At 38.2% G+C, this 19,092-nt stretch overlaps 2 protein-coding genes across 2 annotated transcripts in view; one reads left to right on the top strand and one right to left on the bottom strand.

Annotated features, from left to right (window-relative positions):
• The window catches only part of LOC135202994 (chromatin-remodeling complex ATPase chain Iswi-like), a 95,876-nt gene that overhangs the window by 29,376 nt on the left and 47,408 nt on the right, over nucleotides 1-19,092 (top strand).
• Nucleotides 51-15,582, bottom strand: LOC135202622 (longitudinals lacking protein, isoforms H/M/V-like). Its single transcript, XM_064232119.1, has 5 exons — nucleotides 15,444-15,582; nucleotides 1,654-1,744; nucleotides 1,339-1,465; nucleotides 722-843; nucleotides 51-377 (listed from the first exon to the last, which is right to left on the bottom strand). The coding sequence occupies exons 2-5, from the start codon at nucleotides 1,732-1,734 to the stop codon at nucleotides 51-53; spliced, it is 657 nt and encodes a 218-aa protein (XP_064088189.1). The 5' UTR covers nucleotides 1,735-1,744; nucleotides 15,444-15,582.

Here is a 19,092-nt window from a genome sequence, read left to right as displayed (position 1 = left end):
AACATATTCAATATGAATTTCCTGAGTAAAAAAGCAAAGACGAAACGCAATTACTGTACAACAAAACAAGAAGTATGACAAATTCTTACCATATCCTCTGAAACTCTTGGCAATTCTGGTATTGTAGCAGGGTGCTCACTAATTGATTCATCATTTTTCACCTTCTTTGGGGTATGCAGCGTAGAGTCGTCCAGTTCAGCATCTGAGAAGTTAACTAAGGTAGGTTCTCCCTGATCCATCTCAAAGGGTCGCTTGCGTTCTGGGCTCATCAACACATTTGGTTCCAAGGCTCCAGTCACAACAGAACGTTCTGAAGAGGACGTTGGAGGAAGTTCTGCTGATGCTGCTTCTTTTGCAAACAGGCCTAACCCCCTTATCTGTAGGTAAAGAGGCAGACAAAGTTAAGCAAAGGCAATTTGAAGCGTCAGTAAACATGAAAACTCAGAAGCAGCTTCAGAATTAATGATGAATCAGTGGAGTGTTCCTTGACTCCAAAATAGAGCTTTCAAAAGTATAAAACAAATATATTAGTCTGACCTTATCAATTAATGGATAAGGCAAATCTATTACTGTCTACTTTATATTACATGATACAATAATATTATACTACTGACCCACAATCTATAGATTACCTTATCACTGCTCTAAAGAAGGCTAACCTACAAAGAAAAGCACATTCAATAAACCTACGAATACAGAGTTAGGATCCGAAATACTATACCTGTAAACCTTCAGCTGTTTTTAGCAATCCCGTCAGAGACTCCTGTGGGATGTGAACAACACCTCGATACATGAAATCTAGCAGTGCCTCCATGTCTTCGATGCGTACATCTTTCATGAACACTGGAAATAAAACCAGTAAATAACCACATAATTATATAGATTTTACCTGGGGCATTATACAAATTTTCAAATAAACAATATACATTTTTTCTTGTAAACATATTACAGTTGGCCTCAATTTGAGTGAAGGTTTGTTTCCAGGAATTTGCATATATATATATCCAAAACACTAATATAAAATGGCATAACACTGTACTACTGGTAGTATTTGCATACATATACATTACCTGAATATAATGGAAAGATTGGCTGAAGACTGAAGAATTAGTAATTTTACCTGAATATAATGGAAAGATTGGCTGAAGACTGAAGAATTAGTAATGTGGTAAGGAAAAAAAAAAAAAAGACTAAGAAGGGTTAGACATGTCAGGAGAAGGGATAAAAAAACTGTTGGCAGGGCAGCCGCTGGATGAAGACCTAATGGTACTAGGCCCAGGATGGAAAGAACACAGGACAGATGAGAGAGAGAGAAAACTAACACATCACAGAACTTACCTATAGGATGCTTGCAAGGATTTGTGGTGAACATCTCTTTAAAATATTCACTGCACATTGATAACACAAACTTATGTGCAGGGAACAACTTTCCATCACATGCTAGGGTTACGTCAATGAGAGATTCCTGAAAGAAAAGGTGAATTATTATTCTTAACAAGTTTCCAGTAAAACAAAAACAAAAAGCATTCCACAACTTCATGTAAACTTCCACAAAAGGAATGAGTTTACTTTAAGCAAAACTAAGGTCAAGATTTCACGCCCAAATGATATCATTTCCAAAAATGTTGATGCAGTACAGTATAAAATACTTGCCTCTTCTCGCAAGGAGTATAAAAGTTGAGATAATGTTGAGAGATGATTGTTCCATCTCAGTGCTATCATTTCCTCCTCCATATTCTTTGTTCTGAAAATAAAAAATAAAACTAATTACTACTTACAGTCTTTGGCAATCACCAATAATGAGGCATTCAACTATGTAGCCTAATCCCCCATAACCAAATTAACATGGTACTGCAGTGACCTTCATTATGCTTCAACAAAACCTACTGCATTGTATATACATTTTGTTGTTGTTTTACTTGTGATGAAAATACCAGAATTCAGGCTGCCTTGCCAACATATGCAACTATGAGAGTTTAGCTTGCTAGTGCATTGAGATTAAGGCTAATACACAGGAAAGGAGGAAGGGAAATTTTCCGACAACCAGCTGTTTGCATCTATGAAAAAATACAGTATTATTGCAAACTACTGTATAACAAAAGCATAAACCAGGAGTTTATGAAAAGTCATAGCTAGCTCTCTTCAGTTGGAGGTGATTGCCTATTACTAAACTTTGGGTCCAAAGATTCATCAGTTTGTATCTTGACAATCCCAAGTCCCAATGAATTACTATTTTATACGGCTTATCTTATGCTTTTGACCATTATTGTTGTCACAAATAACTTGTTTTTTGATTCCCGACACAAAGATCATGGGGGACATCACATCACAGTTACAAACGAACCTTGTGGGTGGGGAAGTGAAGGAAAGCAAGGGCAGGTGGAAAAATATATTGTTTTATACCTATAATCACACCAAATCATAATCAAGAAGACATCAATACTGTATAAAACAAGAATTATATCAACTGTAATTACACAATATCAAGTGGAAATGCAAAACTATTATACTTCCTTAATAGTGTTGTTGGCAACTCGCACTCTGTTGGTACTGAATTCAAGCCTTAATCAGACCGTGATAAATTTTCAGACGCAAATTCACTTTTTTGTCATTGTTAGCGAGGGTTACGGGTTTGAAAGGCAGGGGTGGCAGCCTGTTAAGACATCACTAACCATGGTCTTTCTCCACAGGTCTCACTTGAGTGAAAAAGGGACCTAGGCTGTGATATATGCATTAAGTTTTTTATGTCAGTCGTGTGTTTGTGGCAAAATAACTGAGTATGGTTCTTTTATTGTTACTAAAGGAGGCTCACTCATAACTGTATCTTGAATGTTTCATTACAATTAGCAGTCCAAAACTGACTACAGTACTGTACATCAGTATACCATACCATAAGTTCTCAAAATATGTATCTTTTATTTATTTTGGAACCATATGAATTTGGTTTTTTGCATCCATTGGAGGATATGTGTCAAGCATAGAAGGTACTTTACAGAAAATGCAGTTCAGTATTACATATTACAAACTTATAAAGATCTTCAACTTGCACACTGAATAGTTCACAAATGAAAACCATTCCCTTACTAAGGTCTGCAAGGAAAAAACAGGAACCTGAAATAGTGCAGGAAATGTGGATTTTATAATTTTTTTTTTTTGAAACCATCAATAAACACATGGAAAATGTTATTGTTATAATACAATTAAGTTTGTTCATACTTACCTGGCAGATATATATATAGCTGTATTCTCCGAAGTCCGACAGAATTTCAAAATTCGCGGCACACGCAGTGGGCGGCCAGGTGGTGGTACCCATTCCCGCCGCTGGGAGGCGGATATCAGGAACTATTCCCATTTTCTATTCATATTTTATCAGTGCCACTGTCTCCTGAGGGGAGGTGGGTGGGCACTTTAATTATATATATCTGCCAGGTAAGTATGAACAAACTTAATTGTATTATAACAATAACATTTTGTTCATGAAACTTACCTGACAGATATATATATAGCTGAATCCCACCTTCGGATGGTGGGAAGAGACAGAATAGGATTTTTGGGAAACTAAATTAAGTTGATGATATACATCTTGGTTCCTCACCTGTTAGCATAGCCGACTTCGTGATTACTGTCACTAAAGTCTGCTTCTGCGTTACTAGAGTTGCCAGCGAGGTAGAGACCTGTAATGCTGGTGCGCTCTAGATGATCTGTCAACAGGGGCGTGACCACAATGTGACTAGACCATATGACCATACTTCTGAGGGCAACGAAGCTAAAACCACCACCTGACCTAACCTATTAAAGTTAGTTCCATAACTTCTAGGCTAAAGAAAAGGAACGCGCCTCAAGCGACCAACCCTTCAAAGTTAAAAGCACAATCCTATCCCTTTTCTATAGGATAGGATTCGTGTTGCTTGCTGCCCCCAATAATATATCTACGGATATGTATGGTCCTAGCGACTTACAGATCTCAAATGTCGTCTTCACATCCCGTCGGGAGTGTGAAGCGAACACAGAGTTGCTTCGCTAAAGCGTGGCACTCAGGATGTTACTGAGTGTCATGCTCTGTTTGAAATCTTCCGAGGCCGCGCCCTCACCTCTTGAGCATTCATATTAAGAAAAAAATCTCAAATCTTTATGCAAACATAATGAATGAGACTTCTTAAAAGAACTCCTTGACTATAATGCCAGGGTGTTCTTGGACATGAACCAGTCTGGTTCTTTTACGGAAACACCGCAGATTGTCCGTTTGACCTCGACTTACTATAGTTTTATTAAGATAAAACTTGAGAGACCCGACAGGGCACAGGACTCTCTAATGCCTTTGCCCAATAATTTGTGCCATACCCTTGGTCTCCAAACCTTCGGGTCAAGGGTTAGACAGGTTTTCGTTCTTATCAAGAACGGAAGGCTTAGAGGACAGACCGCATTATGTCCTTTAAAAGCTAAAACCTCTGATGATAGCTAAAAGCTCACTAACCCCCCTCTTTGCCGTGGCTAGTAGCGGTTAGAAATGTTAGCCTTTCTGGTCACGTGTATTAAGTTCGCAGAAAGGATAGGTTCGAAATGCTTTGGCATCAGAAACTCAGACTACGTCTAAGTTCCATGCCGGAACCTGCGATCCAGAGAATTTCAAGATCTCCCCAGACCTCAAAGATCGTGAAGCTTTGTTGTTTGACAGAACCGAATCTCTGAGCCTAGAGGCCGTCAACAACATATTTGCATATTCTACAATAGTTAGGACTTCTATCTTATCTCGTACTTCATACGGAAGAGAGAACCATAAAGAAATTCACAGAGGTCGAGTTGGAGGAACAGTCATTTCCCTTCACTATCCAGAAACGGCCCGCTCCGATTGAACACTGAAAATAGGCAGCACTGCTTTGCCTTGCCAAGCCAGACTGCCATTAATCTAGAAGATCTTATCGCTTCTCGATAGTCTGAACGCCTTCAGACTCAGAGAGGAGAGATATTAGATACTTCACTAAGTGACGAAGTTAGATTACACCGATTCTCTCGGGAAGGGTCTTTGGACAATTCTCTGAATTACCTGACCTCTGTGAATCCAACCTCTTAGAGGCCAACATGTGGCGACTAAAGCTAATCCTCTAGGATCATGAATAAGGGAACAACTTAAGAGGAAGCTCCTTCGTCTTCAAAATTACGAAAAACTTAACGAAAGGACGCCCTCAGTCTCTCCTCACTTTCGAAATACTTCTAAGTGAGGATTACTCAGACGTCAGTAGTTGTTGCCTTCGATCGTTAGAAAGACCGCGCACAGACTGCACCTGTTTTAACTGAACCTTCTTGAGGAGCCGTTTACGTTTCCGTGCCCCAAGCCCATAACCAATTCTCTGTTCTTGAGCTATGAAAGAGCTGAGAAATTATCCGAGATGATTTGGGCCACTCGATCCAAACTCACCCTTCGAGGAACTGGAGAGCCGACCAATTTGGCTTCCAATTCTTTCAGACAATGTGCCAGAACATCTGTTCCTCTGTTCGGATGTCTGGCACCCTCTCGCTATCACCCGAGGTGATCCTCAAGCCGTTGAGAGAAAATTAGAATTATTACAAGATCTTTGATGTTATTCCAATTTCTTCGTGAGGAAAAAATTGTAGAGGTCTGAATTGCTGTTTATTCAGGGAAAACAAGCTTCTCCAGCGAGGAAATGGTCCCCAGCAAACTCATCCATTCCCTCACTCAGCCTGCTTCCTTCCCTAAATAAGGCTGCACTTTGCATAAGCAGGAGAGCATTATTATAGTGCTATGCCGCGGTAGATTCGTACAGAGATCTGTTACCGTGCGGTAAACCCGCACCGAACAAGTATAAGAGATATTTTTGTTGAAATTTTCTAAGTAAACGGAAGGCATGTTCATTCATGATTACTAGAAATTTCCTCAACCGAGGCTAAAATCCATGATTGTAGGGCAGAGAGACGCAACCAAACGCGCATGACACCGAGCTAGCCGGTACTGCGTAGATCACATCACAGTAACAGCAGCCTTGTTCATCGTCTCGCACTATCTGCCTGAGTTGCCAGCTACTCCTTTTACGAAGGGATAGGTATGAAATTATCGAGCAAAAGGAAACTCTCAAGCAGGCATATTTAAACGAAACAAATTCGCTAAATACAGAATCTGAGTTGGTTGTTGTCGTAACAATACCTGAATAGTTATTCTTACTCCGAAAACTCTTGGAAGGTTGAAGGGAGTGTCAAATAAATACATTAGAACAACAGTTCTTTCGGCTTCTATCCGCAGAGGTAAATACTATATGCGTATATGACTTGACCCATGCGTTAGCAAAATGACGCAAAGATAAACTACGTAAGTATTGTAGTAATTTGAACATCGAATTCTCTACTACATCTTTCCTCGACGAGGAAGAGAGAAAGAAAGGAAAACGACTGTCCACGTTCTAATGAATGAGACTTTTTTAAAAGAACTCCTTGACTCTTTGCCAAGAAAAGGGAGTAATATTCGAATAGAGATCATCAAGAGAGAACCGAGGATCGAAAAGGACCGTTCAATGTTCTTATGATATTGGACATAAGACTTCCTGGATCTAGTCTACAAGTCTTTTTCTTACTCCCCGGATGAGCCTCTGAAAATGAATGAGAGCTCTTCGAAATTTGTTAATGAGTTTATCCGCTTAAACGATAAAAACGTTAAAATCTATGTCAATGAGAACTACCCCCATTTATGAGGGGTCCCCCACTTAAATGACAAAACGTTTAGTATCTTGACAATGGGGAAAACGTCCTTACTAGACAAAACTATTAGCACTTTGCTAATAGGGGAAAACCCTTTAACATGACCGAAAGTCACCCAGGAATCCGAGTATATAATCTTCCCGATTCTCAGAGAAATCGATGAAGAGGAAAGAGGGATCGAAGAAAAAATTCGGGTATGTCCTCTCCGCTAACTCCGAATCCTTTTTAAAAATTTCTGTAAAGGAATGTCCTGTGGAGAGTCCTGAAAAACCTCCTCTTGACGAGCGTTTAATAAAGCGTCAAGCGTCCTATAAGAAACGTCCTGAACAGCAAATAAAACGCCTTCTACAAGTCTTTTCTCTCGCAAAGCGTCCTGCCGAGCTTCCACCGAAGCGTCCTGGCGAATGTGCACAAAAGCGTCCTCAAAAGCGTCCTGCTGAGCGTCCTCAAAAGCGTCCTGCCGAGCGTCCTCAAAAGCGTCCTGCTGAGCGTCCTCAAAAAAACGTCCTGCTTAGCTACGAGCGTGTCTGAGCAGAGAACACCAAGTCTTCTGAACGACGTTTCAGAGAGGAACTCGTTGAGCGCCTTGATGCATGCAAGGCCCGCCAAGAGGCGTCCTGGCGAGCGACCTTGCCAACATCTCAATGTTATGACGAACCGCGTTTTGCGTATGACGTTGAATATTTTTAAGGGACGTCCTCATGCGAGTCTCCATGGAGAGCCGCACGCTGCTCCTGAAGAGTGTGAACACTAAAGGAAGACGTATGGCTTTCGTCTTCCGCAAGGTGCTTGCCGAAGCGTCCTGGAGAATGTCTCTACTTATAGGACGTCGAGCACCTCCAAAAGCTTCCTCACGTCTAAATTGCCCTTCTTATGCCGACCAGAGACATAAGTTGTTTGACTGTGCAAAGCAGCTTGCCGGCCGTCAAACTTATCAGCTTGCTTTCCGAAGTAAAGCGAACGTTACATAACGTATACGGAAGCGCCATGAGGAGAGGAGACGAAACTGAGTTGCTCCTCCAAAAGGTGGAATCAAGAATGTCCTTGATTACCAAATTCTTTTGGAATGCTAGCGAGGTTGAAACAGCTCTAACTTTCAGAGCGTTCACTCGCAGGAGGCTAAATCAACTCTTCTTGGCAAGGAATGAACCTCCCCTTAAATAATGTACAAGTGATATATTACATGAGCGTTCATATACATGAGCGTTCACTGCAGGGGCTCAAATCACTTCTGGCAAGATGAATGAACCTCCTTAATAATGTACAAGGTGATATATACATGAGCGTCATATGACATGAACGTTCACTTTCGCAGGAGGCTCAAATCACTCTTCTCGGCAAGATGAATGAGCCTCTTTAATAATGTATAAATGATGTATACACTGAGCGTTCACTCTCAGGGGGCTCAAATATCTTCTGGCGAATGAATGAGCCTCCTTAATAATGTATAAATGATGTATACTGAGCGGTCACTCGCAGGAGGCTCAAATCACTCTTCTGATGATGAGCCTCCTTAATAATTGTAAATGATATACTGAGCGTTCATCGCAGGAAGGCTCAATCACTCTTCTGGCAAGATATGGAGGCTCCTTATGATGAGCTCCTTAAATCCGTCCCTTAGAAAAAGAGCCAGTGCATTCTTCTAAAAGGGTAAATGTCGTCTCTTTACTCCTCATCCTCTCGTGACGAGAGAGAGGACGTGAAGCGTCCTCTTCTCTAAAGCTTCTTTAGGGCGGGGGTGCGAGTCCTTCCGAGAGCCCCAACCCCTGTGTGGGGAGGATGCCTCGGAGGCCGAGAAAACAACCCTTGAAGCTTCGTGCACGTGCTCGATCTTCGGCAGCCTGGGAAGCGACAACAGACCTGCCGAAAGGAAGCCAGATCAGCATGAAAAACCCGTAACCCTCCTTCGGCTTTTGACATGCCCTCTCCCTGGTTTCTGGGAGTCCGACAGAGGTCTAGGCCTAGAGGCGTTATGGGGCCGATCTGACGTTCCCCTCCTAACGAGAGAGACGTGAAGCGTCTCTTCTCTAAAGCTTCTTAGAGGGCGCGAGTCCTTCCGAGAGCTCCCAACCCTTGCGCGGGGAACCGCCTCGGAGGACGAGAAGCAATCCTTCAAGATTCGTGCGCGTGCACGATCTTTAGCAGCCTGGGAAGCGTCAACAGGTTCTGCCGAAGGGACGCCAGATCGGTGGGGAGCCCCGTAACCCTCTTGCGGCTTTCGACATGCCCTCTCCCTGAGTCCTGGGAGTCCGACAGAGGTCCAGGCCTAGAGGCATTATGGGGCCGATCTGACGCCCCCCTCCACAACACAAGGGGCACTACACTTCACAACACTGATTGGAGAGCGAGCACTTTAGTCTAAGATTACTTGATGTAATCCTCTAGCAGACACTTCTTCTAGGCCCGTAAGCCATACCACAGGGTAGCAAAATAAAATCTACAGGAGGTTAGAAGGTTCATTATTTCTAACTTCTGTTTACTGTGGAGGAAAACTCCTGATTCTAACACGCTCTAAAATGCGTACATGAATCCTACTTCTTCCGTAATCAGTCACACATTACACTAATTACATTGAACTTACCATACCCTTGGTGCAAAGAAAACAAGTAAACGCCATATACACTAAGCGAGTGTCTACCGAAAGTTCCGGTAGCTTCACCATCCCCATGCAGACAACAAATCTGAAACTAGGCTAACAGCCTCAGACATCAAATGCAATGAAAAATTTACGATAGCGTATGCCTAGCCACAAATCCAAGTCAATAATCGTAAGAATAATTAGGATACTTAAGCGGCTAATGAAGTTTCAAAATCCTAGGCGGAGGTCTGTAAACAGTTGTTTACCGACCGGCGACAGAAAAAATATGAATAGAAAAATGGGAATAGTTTCCTGATATCCGCCTCCCAGCGGCGGGAATGGGTACCACCACCTGGCGCCCACTGCGTGTGCCGCGAATTTTGAAATTCTGTCGGACTTCGGAGAATACAGGCTATATATATATCTGTCAGGTAAGTTTCATGAACAAACTTCAAATTGGGTGGCGAGCACCATTACCGTCTAATATTTTGCAAGTTTGCTAGAAAGTTACTGGAAAGATATGTATTGGAAAAATTAAACAAACTTCAAAATTGGCATTATCATTTTGGCCCACTGGAATTATTTGATTGCATCCTGGCAAGAAATCAACATGCCATTCTTTAGCCATGCTTTCCTTTCTAACTTGCACCACACAGTTGTTCCAGAAAGAATAAACCAAATTTATTAGTACATATTACTTCTAATGGCATATGATCAAATTACTATGCAAAACCTCAATCAGAAATCAATTTTATGCTAATACTACATATAGCCACATTCTTTCGCTTTTTCAAATTTATGGATTATACTATTTATAAAATAGTCTTTGCCAAGGTCTCATACAAAAATGATTTCATGAAAAAATTTATAAGCACACTTGGTAAGCAATTCCAGGTCATCTGGCACCATGACTGACTAGGTCGAAGCCCACTACCACAACAGTTTTTTAGGGAACAAATTTAGTATTATTATATCTATAAGAGTATATATAACTAGAAATTTTCTTGATAAGATTTTATATTCATGCTTGGTTTGTTTATGGAGAGAAATATAAACACTCTAACCTAACATAACCAAAGGTGTAAACACCTTACTACTTTATGATAAAATTTTTGCTAATCTACATTTACTATGATTTTGGTAGGACGAAGAAAAACTTAATTATAGTACTATTTCATTTACATAAGACAGCTCTACAACATTAGTCACCCTCATGTGCTGTGTGCTAAACTCTATCTTTTCTGTAACTAAAGCAATTATCATCCACCCATAAAGTAGTTTTTAGATAATTTCATATGCTTCTCATATTTCAGTGGATGGCGTCAATACCTTTGAAAATCACCTTCATTTACATGACACATCTTTTGATGTAGGTGGATTGCTGTGTGTTACTGCATGCCACGAAGATTAGTCTAATTAAGGTGAGTGTGAGTTCTCACTAATAATCTTGCTATCTATGAAAGTGGTAATGAATCAGTGATATACAACTATATTCTGGTAAGATCACCATATTTGAAAGAGAATAGGTTTTGAACAGGCTATGGAAATTACCTTTAACTACCTAGAAATACTATCAAGTTGAAATAGCCTACACTAATAGTTCATCAGATTGCCTTTTACAGATTTTTGAAATTCTTGGTTACCTCATTTCATTCTCAGTAACATCTAACAATTAAAAGAACCAAAGCGGATTCTGGATTTACAGTTTCTAAGGCTTTCAAATCAGATTAAAAGGGAAGGAAAGTGGGGAGGGGAACTATCCATTCTTGAAGAGGATAGCCTACTAATGGCGAGATTAAAATAGTGTTAACTGAAGATCAGTAATAGGCCTTTAAGTTGAAAAACTGCAGTTGGTAAAAGGTATTGTTTTACAAATTTTAAGTGCACTTAAAAAGAATTAATATACAGTGGTACCTCAAGATACGAAATTAATCCGTTCCGAGGCGACCTTCGTATTATGAGTTTTTCGTATCTTGGAACACATTTTACATGTAAAATGGCTAATCCGTTCCAAGCCCTCCAAAAACACCCCAGTAAATTATATTTCCAGGCCTAAAACACATGTTCTAGGGTTACAACGCCGAACCGACCGAAGAAATATGGTTACAACGCCGATCCGACCGAAGAAATATGACTCCAAAAAGGCAAAATACTGTACATACTTGAGTAATATTCAACTGCATGTAATGTTCAACCCCATTTTTACTGCATATATTAGGACTTTAGCATATGTCCCTTAGCAATAAGCCTAGCCTATGTTAGCGGTTGCTACTGTAGCCTAGTCTATGATTCTGACATCTAAACCTAAGAGCTAAAAGCTTAGAATATGCCAATAAAATGTATAAATAATCAGTATGTACTCATTTCAAATAATTATTAATTAATCATTAACTATAATACACAAACAAACAAAAAAAACAAACCTTCCAATCGATTGTTTACATTCAGCTCTTACCCATCTTACGAGTATCGAACGAGCGCCAAGCATTCATTTTTCCTAGCACACAGTAAGCCATAAATTGTCATTATCTCTTCAACTAATGAAACTACCAAACAGTATAATAACCATTCATTTCTATTCTTTATTCTATCTTTACCTAATGGAGATACGTACCGAGTTACTGACAGCTATAATGAAACATACATATACATACGTAACGTAATAATAAAACAGAAGAAGAATTCTAAAAAATACGTATTTGTTGGCAGTCTGATTTATTTTATATTTTATGATATCTAATTCACAATTTTTTTTATTAAATGTATTACATGTACTCATTTCAAATAATTATTAAGTAACCATTAACTATAATAAACAAACAAAAAAAAAAAAAAGCTTCCAAACATCTGTTTACATCTAGCACTACGAGTATCGAACGATCGACAAGCAATCACTTTTTACACAGTAAGCCATAAATTTTCATTATCTCTCTTCAACACTGAAACTACCAAACAGTATAATAACCATTCATTTCTATTCTTTATTCTATCTTTACCTAATGTTTTTTTTTTATTAAATGTATTGCATGAATAAGTTTTTCAATTTACAGCATCCTTTTACCAATAGAATACTTAAAGCACAAGGGGTAGATGCTGACCAATAGGAGAGCAGGACCTTATGGGGTGACTAGCATCAGGAACCAATGGGAGAGCGGAGGATGGTGCGAGTTTACTCAGTTGGCGGCGCGGGAGTTTTTAAAATTGTTTCTCGGTGGTCGGGCGAATCTCGGGACTTTTACAGCAACAACCTTTCGTATCTTGAAAACTTTTTGTATGTAGAGCAGTAAAATTTTTCGCATTGGCTTTTCGGTTCTCGAGTTTTTTTGTAAAGTAGAGCCTTTCGTATCTCGAGGTACTACTGTATTCCATTTTTTTATACAATGAACATTTTTTCTCTTTCTTTATTTTGTCTATGATTCTTTTGAAGTGTGTTAAATGTTTAATATTTTGTGTTTTTTGCTTTTGGTAATTTTCTGCCTTTTCTGTGTATTTGCATTTGTGTATTCAGGGGTTGGCAGTTTAAACCCAATGGTTTAAACCATGGTTTTTTTTTATTTATTTATTTATTTTTTTTTTGGTCTTCATGTTTCCTTTATAACTTTTATTTTTGGTAATATATATTTTTGGCAACTTTTGGTGTTTTTATCAGTTACTTGGATTTTCACATAAAATTGGCGATGTAAATGTTTACTTGTTTAGCCTACTAAAACATTCTGATTTGTAACTATCTTACAGTATATTTGTGTTACCGTGCCATAATACGTATAACATTTGATGTAAATGAACATATTCATACAATTGGTAAACCTCAGATAATGACCTTAAAAGAAATTTGTAAATTATTTTATATCTTTAATAAAAAAAGGGAGGATTAGTTATATAAAAAGAAACAATCGTGTTAATCATAGCTTCAGAGAGAGAGCAATTATTCATTTCAAGTTAAAATAGGTAAAAGAGACATTCAAATAAAAGAAAAATTTTCAAAAATAAACACCATTTGGTGTTAACTACAAATGTTAGCACAGGTATATATGAAGAAAAAAAATCAGTTACTCCCATCTAGTTCAAGTACGTAGGTCAAAATGACTGATTCAAATAAACAAGAAAAATTTCAAAAATAAACACCATTTGGTGGTGATAACCACAAATGTTAGCAGTGGTTAACAAAAATAAAAATAAAATCAAACTACAATTTCAAAGAATAATAATAATAATAATAAAAAAAGACTTGTAATACATGAGAAAAATAAATTGTCTTTCATCCAAATCCTACCCTCTGACCATGCATAATTTTCCAGACAAAATTGGTTTATATAGTAAAAATTTCAATGTCAAGGTAACTTGATTTTTCACACTGGGAAATGGAAACACTGCAAAAAAAACCAAAAAAAAAAAAAAAAAAAAAAAACTAGTCTGTTTCATCCTACATTACATACCGTCTTTGTTTAAAACTTTGTGCAAATAAACCAACTCCCCATGCTGGAAATTGTTAATTTTGGCCATACAGATAATGGCACTATTAAATTTTGTTAATCCTAAAGTGTATGGATACACCATACTTGTAAGTCAATACATATAGGGCCACAGAATTGTGTGATTATCATTAAAATTGGGTAGCACAAAAATGAAATAAACCCATAAAAAAACATACCTAGTAGCACAAAAAAATGAAAAAAACCGTAATAAACCATATTTCATGGTTTAAACCAAAAAGACCATGGTTTAAACCAAAAAACTAAGGTATTTGGTTTAAAAAAAAAAAACTACTGGTTTTTGCCAACCCTGTTCACATTTTGTTTGAATCTCTTAGATATTTCTTATTGATATATTTGATTTAACACTTGTGAATTAATTTGTATTTATACTTAGATTTCTCTTCAAATTTTAACTGTTGTTTAACAGTTTGAAATTTTACCTTGAATAATTCATTTCTTGATTAATTAATTTTTGTTGATAAATTAATTTTGATTTAATTTTGTTTCATAATTAATTCAAGAATTAATTGAAATTCATGTTGCTTTCGAGTACTATTAGCAAATTTCCCTGAGATTGTGAATTTTACTTATAATTTTTTAATTTAAAAATAAAATTTTGTATTTAAAATTTTTATAGTAGTGTTTTATTTACTACCAGTATTTTTATTGTATTTTGGAAGAAATATAAAGTGGTAATTGTGCTGTTAACCCTCAACTTACTGAAGTGAGTTAGAACCAGGGAAATACGTAGACTGAAAGTGTAGATGGAGTGATGCCCCTTAATTAAGATTACCTCACACCTGTTTTAAGGAACTTAAGTCTGATTTCTTACGTGATTAATAAGTTTTATAAGGGATCACTGTTACCTTTAGAATATTGAGTAGTTTTGTATTTGTGATGAGGGCTCAGGTGCCTGGCTGTTGAGAGGCAGCCATTTCTTTTGATTGGTAAGTTTACTAACCAGACATCTGGTACTTCGTCACAAAGGCAAGACAATGCATGCCTCCTCTATAGCTAATGTGACAAAATTGTAATCGTATAATCACCCATAGGTTACATTAGGTTGGTATACTTGGGTTATTTTTATAATGTTCCAATATTTCCGAGCCATTTTGCATGAAAAAAACCCAAAATGGAAAGGTGGCTGGAGTCACCTGAAAAATAACCAACCAAGTTAGGTGGGATATCCTTACCTTAATGTCCTCAGCTTATAGCACAACCCTGTATTTCAGTCTATAATTAATAAATAGGGCACAACCCTGTACTTCATTCTATAATTAATGGCATTCTTAGGAACTTATGTAATGTGGGGGGTGGGTAACCTAGTACATGTTGCCCTAGGTTAGGTTAGGATGCACTCATGCAGGCCTACTTATTTCAATCATTTCTGTACAACCCAATCCAATGTAAACGGGTTTTCACTTATGGTCCATGATAAATTTGTTAACCCAAAGGGTTGGTAATGGATTACCTTCCTAGTAATTCAAAACAGTCATCATTTTCTGATACGAATAAATCGAGAGAGACGGAAACCCACATCCCGAAACGCTACAAAAATCGAGCAAATTAATACGAAAACTTAATTCCTTTCGGGAGTGGCTACGATTCTAAGGCGAAAAACCCTCGTAGTCTCTCCTCGTACGGCCCATTCATCGCTTTACAGCGTCCATGTCGTTACTCACGTGTCCTTCTGTGGGCCCTTCTGCGAGAATTTCAGCGTCGGAAATGGTCCAAACCTCCCTAAAATACGAAGAAACCAAAGTCAAATTTCATTAACAACACGGTTCGAGGGACAAACACCAATAGTTAAACAAATGCCGGGGTGTGCAATGCGCTGATTGGTCACTAGGGGTTCTGCGCACTACACGAAGCCTGGACCAATCAGAACGCGTCTTTAATAGATACGAGTTTTCTCATTGGTCTACGGACGGGTCGTTCAGACGGCAGGAAGTGCGGCAGCTGTGGCTGAGAGATGCACAGGTTTTCTTCCATTTTCCATTTCACTACGACTGGACGCTGCCATTATAATAATAATAATAATAATAATAATAATAATAATAATAATAATAATAATAATAATAATAATAATAATAATAATAATAATAGCACATAAATAAATATTCATTCTTCACGTTCGCAAAATACTGCTTTATTTTTCTTTTACATCAAGAAATTATATTTGTGTGCAACGAGTCTTCTATTTGTTAGAAAAATTATATATATATATATATATAATATATATATATATATATATTATATATATATATATAACGGGGTTGGCTCCACAAAAAACTACTAGCAAGTCACTGCCTCATTCATACTTGAATTCTTTACTCGAAGAATGACACTAAGCCTATACACAAAAAAATCCCCATTAGCTGCATAGCAACTACGCAGAATATACTTACCCATCAGGATCACGTCAAACACCCTTCACGGCTGCGTCACTTACCTTTATGTACTTTTGCTCTTCTTCCATGGCCTTTCCTTTAGGCAAAACATACCATCCACCCATTTCACTTTCCTAATACTCTTCTGGTCCTATATTCTGGGGATCCAACTTTAATGCAGTTTCTCCCTTTCCAGAACTTACGTCCCAAATGTTTTTTGTGACTTAATTTGGTGTAGTTTAACTAGATGGAACACCCAGAATGCGTAGCATCAATGGAATTCCCATTTTGTGCCCATCGTCAAGTTACAAATGATTAAGCTTGCATTCATTGTATTTCTTAGTTTACCAAGAAGCACTGTTCGTGTCGAGTAGACAGTACCCATTGTGTGTGTGTGTGTGTGTGAATATTTCAAGTGAATCCGTGAGAAGAAGTATTACTCTTTGTATAAAGGTAAATGTATTAGAAGAGACATAACTTTATTCACTATACTAGCAAATGATTATGGTGCTTTTATTATGTACTACACTCTACTATCTATCCAGCGTAAGTGGAGAAAATAAAAACCAGACGACTTATAAGGTAATGCTAATTTTTTTTTTCTGCTTTCAATTTGTAGAAGTTGGGGTTGGAGATGAATCCCCCGGACTCTGGAACGTTGGTGTATGATATAATGGAAGCTCATGCTACGAAGTAGTATCTTTGTTGAAATACTAGCTATATCTTTGAGGATAATTCCGTGCTAACTGAGAGTGAGGCCAAGTTGATGTCAGTCTACATTAGTACAGAACAAATAACATTATACATCATGTTTATCATAAAAATTATATAACTTTGTTAACAGATGGAACACAATATTGATTTACGAGAAATTGATATAATAGAAGTACCTCAAATCAACAAAAATATTCATTTTCTGTAATTTGTTTACATATACTTAAAAGAAAACTTAGGAGTTTAATGGTTAACTAAACTTTAAATCTGCCCGAGAGATACGATTTCTTTCCACAAATATATTAACTCATTACCGACCAGGCCAGTTTACGGTACCATGGAGATAGGGATCTCAAACCATATTTTTATTTTAACTGAAGACTACTAGTGCGTCCTGGTTTCCGCTGGTCGGCGATACCTATACCTATACATTTACCACCCTTGGCTTATGTTTGTGTTTCTACGCCTTTTGTTTGTGTTTATAAAATCTGCAAACTTTTGTCTGTCTTTACAGTCTTCCCAAGGTGGCTGGTACTAGGGCGTGGTAGTCTCTTCAGTTTTACCATTATTTTCATGCCTATCCAGTTTTTTTACCTATAATACTCTAAGGTATATTTATGTTGACATTAAATTGTCTGGTAATATTACTGTAGGGTTTTTGTTGGACTCCATTATGAATTGAATTGATTATGTATGAAGGAACTAGGTGAGGATGAAGCTGCAGATATAACCATCAACCTTATGTATGCAGATGACCATGCAATGATAGCCCTCAGCGCAGAATCTCTCCAAGAAAACGTCAACAACTGGAACGCGATCTTAACAGCTAATGGAATGCGGATCAACAAGAATAAGACAGAGATCATGCACTTATCACGAACACCAAGTAACGTAGATGTAGAATTAGAAGGTCAGACATTGAAACAGTGTAGAAATTTCAAATACTTAGGAGTAGAGTTTAGTGACCAAAACGATTCAAAACTGGAAACAACTACCCGAATACAGAAATTCAGTAACAATCTGTATCTGCTCTACCCACTAATGAAAGACCCGAAAATATACCTCGCAAAGTGAAAACCATAATATACCTCTCTATTTTTAAGACCAATATTGACTTATGGCCATGAATCATGGACATTAACATCAAGAACTAGAAGCCAACTTCAAGCAGCTGAAATGAAAGCCCTAAGACTCATAAAAGGTGTAACAAGACTAGATAGGCTACGAAATGAAGACATTAGAAGAGAACTGGGAGTGGAGGGGATACTAGATTTTGTGGAGAGAGGACAGCTTAGATGGTTTGGACACACCAAAAGAATGGAGGAGGAGCGATATCCTATAAGGTTTTTGGAATGGACACCGGAAGGAAGGAGACCGGTAGGAAGACCAAAAAATGAGATGGCTACAAAACATAGAGAGAGGAGTAGAGTTTAGAGAGGAGAGGCTCTAGTTTGCAGGAAGTTGATGAGATGAGGCTCTATGATGATCGCCAAGAATGGAGACTGTTCCTGAAGCAGGACGACTGACAGGCCTGGAGGCCTACCTGGCGTCTGGTGAGAATGGTGAGAATGTTATTTAGGCCAAAGGCCAAGCAGTGGGAGACCTTTATGTCTTTCAGCACTGAAACGGAAATTGACGGCTAAAGGTTTGAAAGGTGTAACACGAGGAAAACCTCATAATTGCACTGTGAATCAAGTGTTATAGTGGGGTGGAGCTTGGTTTGCATGGTGTTTTTACGTTGCATGGAACCAGTAGTTATTCAGCAACGGGACCAACGGCTTTACGTGACTTCCGAACCACGCCGAGAGTAAACTTCCAAACCAGGGTGGAGCTTGGGGTTGAAGGGATGGTGCAAAAACCTTAAGTAATGCCTACAGTGCACCGCATGAGCCTCACTGATGGGACTAGCCTCCTATGGGATAAATCAGGTTCGTGGGCTGCTAATTTTGGATTTGCAACCTATAGGACACAGCCTTTGAAAACTCGCTAATCATCTTGTGCAGACTTGACTTCCAAGGTTTTACAGTTCTGCGACTGCTGACCAGATTTTTCTATACGTATTTGGAATACAGACCTCTCCTTTCTTAAGTATCGATATGGAAACTGGGGAACTTTTTACACTATCCTGCCTATTGCATAAATACAGCCAACACTTTAATTTTACTGTGGTATGAAAATTGAAAGCACAAAAAATAAAGTATGAATCTACTGCACTGATAAATGACAA

Source organism: Macrobrachium nipponense, chromosome 33, assembly GCF_015104395.2.
Source record: "Macrobrachium nipponense isolate FS-2020 chromosome 33, ASM1510439v2, whole genome shotgun sequence".
Taxonomy (NCBI): domain Eukaryota; kingdom Metazoa; phylum Arthropoda; class Malacostraca; order Decapoda; family Palaemonidae; genus Macrobrachium; species Macrobrachium nipponense.
This window is presented reverse-complemented; position numbering and strand designations above follow the sequence as displayed.

What these genes read in the sequence shown, in the direction of transcription:
- LOC135202622 (XM_064232119.1), bottom strand. Translation starts at nt 1,734, where the DNA reads ATGGAGGAGGAAATGATAGCACTGAGATGGAACAATCATCTCTCAACA. An exon ending in TATACTCCTTGCGAGAAGAG is followed by an intron (nt 1,466 to 1,653) that starts GCAAGTATTTTA and finishes CTTTTCTTTCAG; the next exon opens with GAATCTCTCATTGACGTAAC. An exon ending in AAACAGCTGAAGGTTTACAG is followed by an intron (nt 378 to 721) that starts GTATAGTATTTC and finishes CTTTACCTACAG; the next exon opens with ATAAGGGGGTTAGGCCTGTT.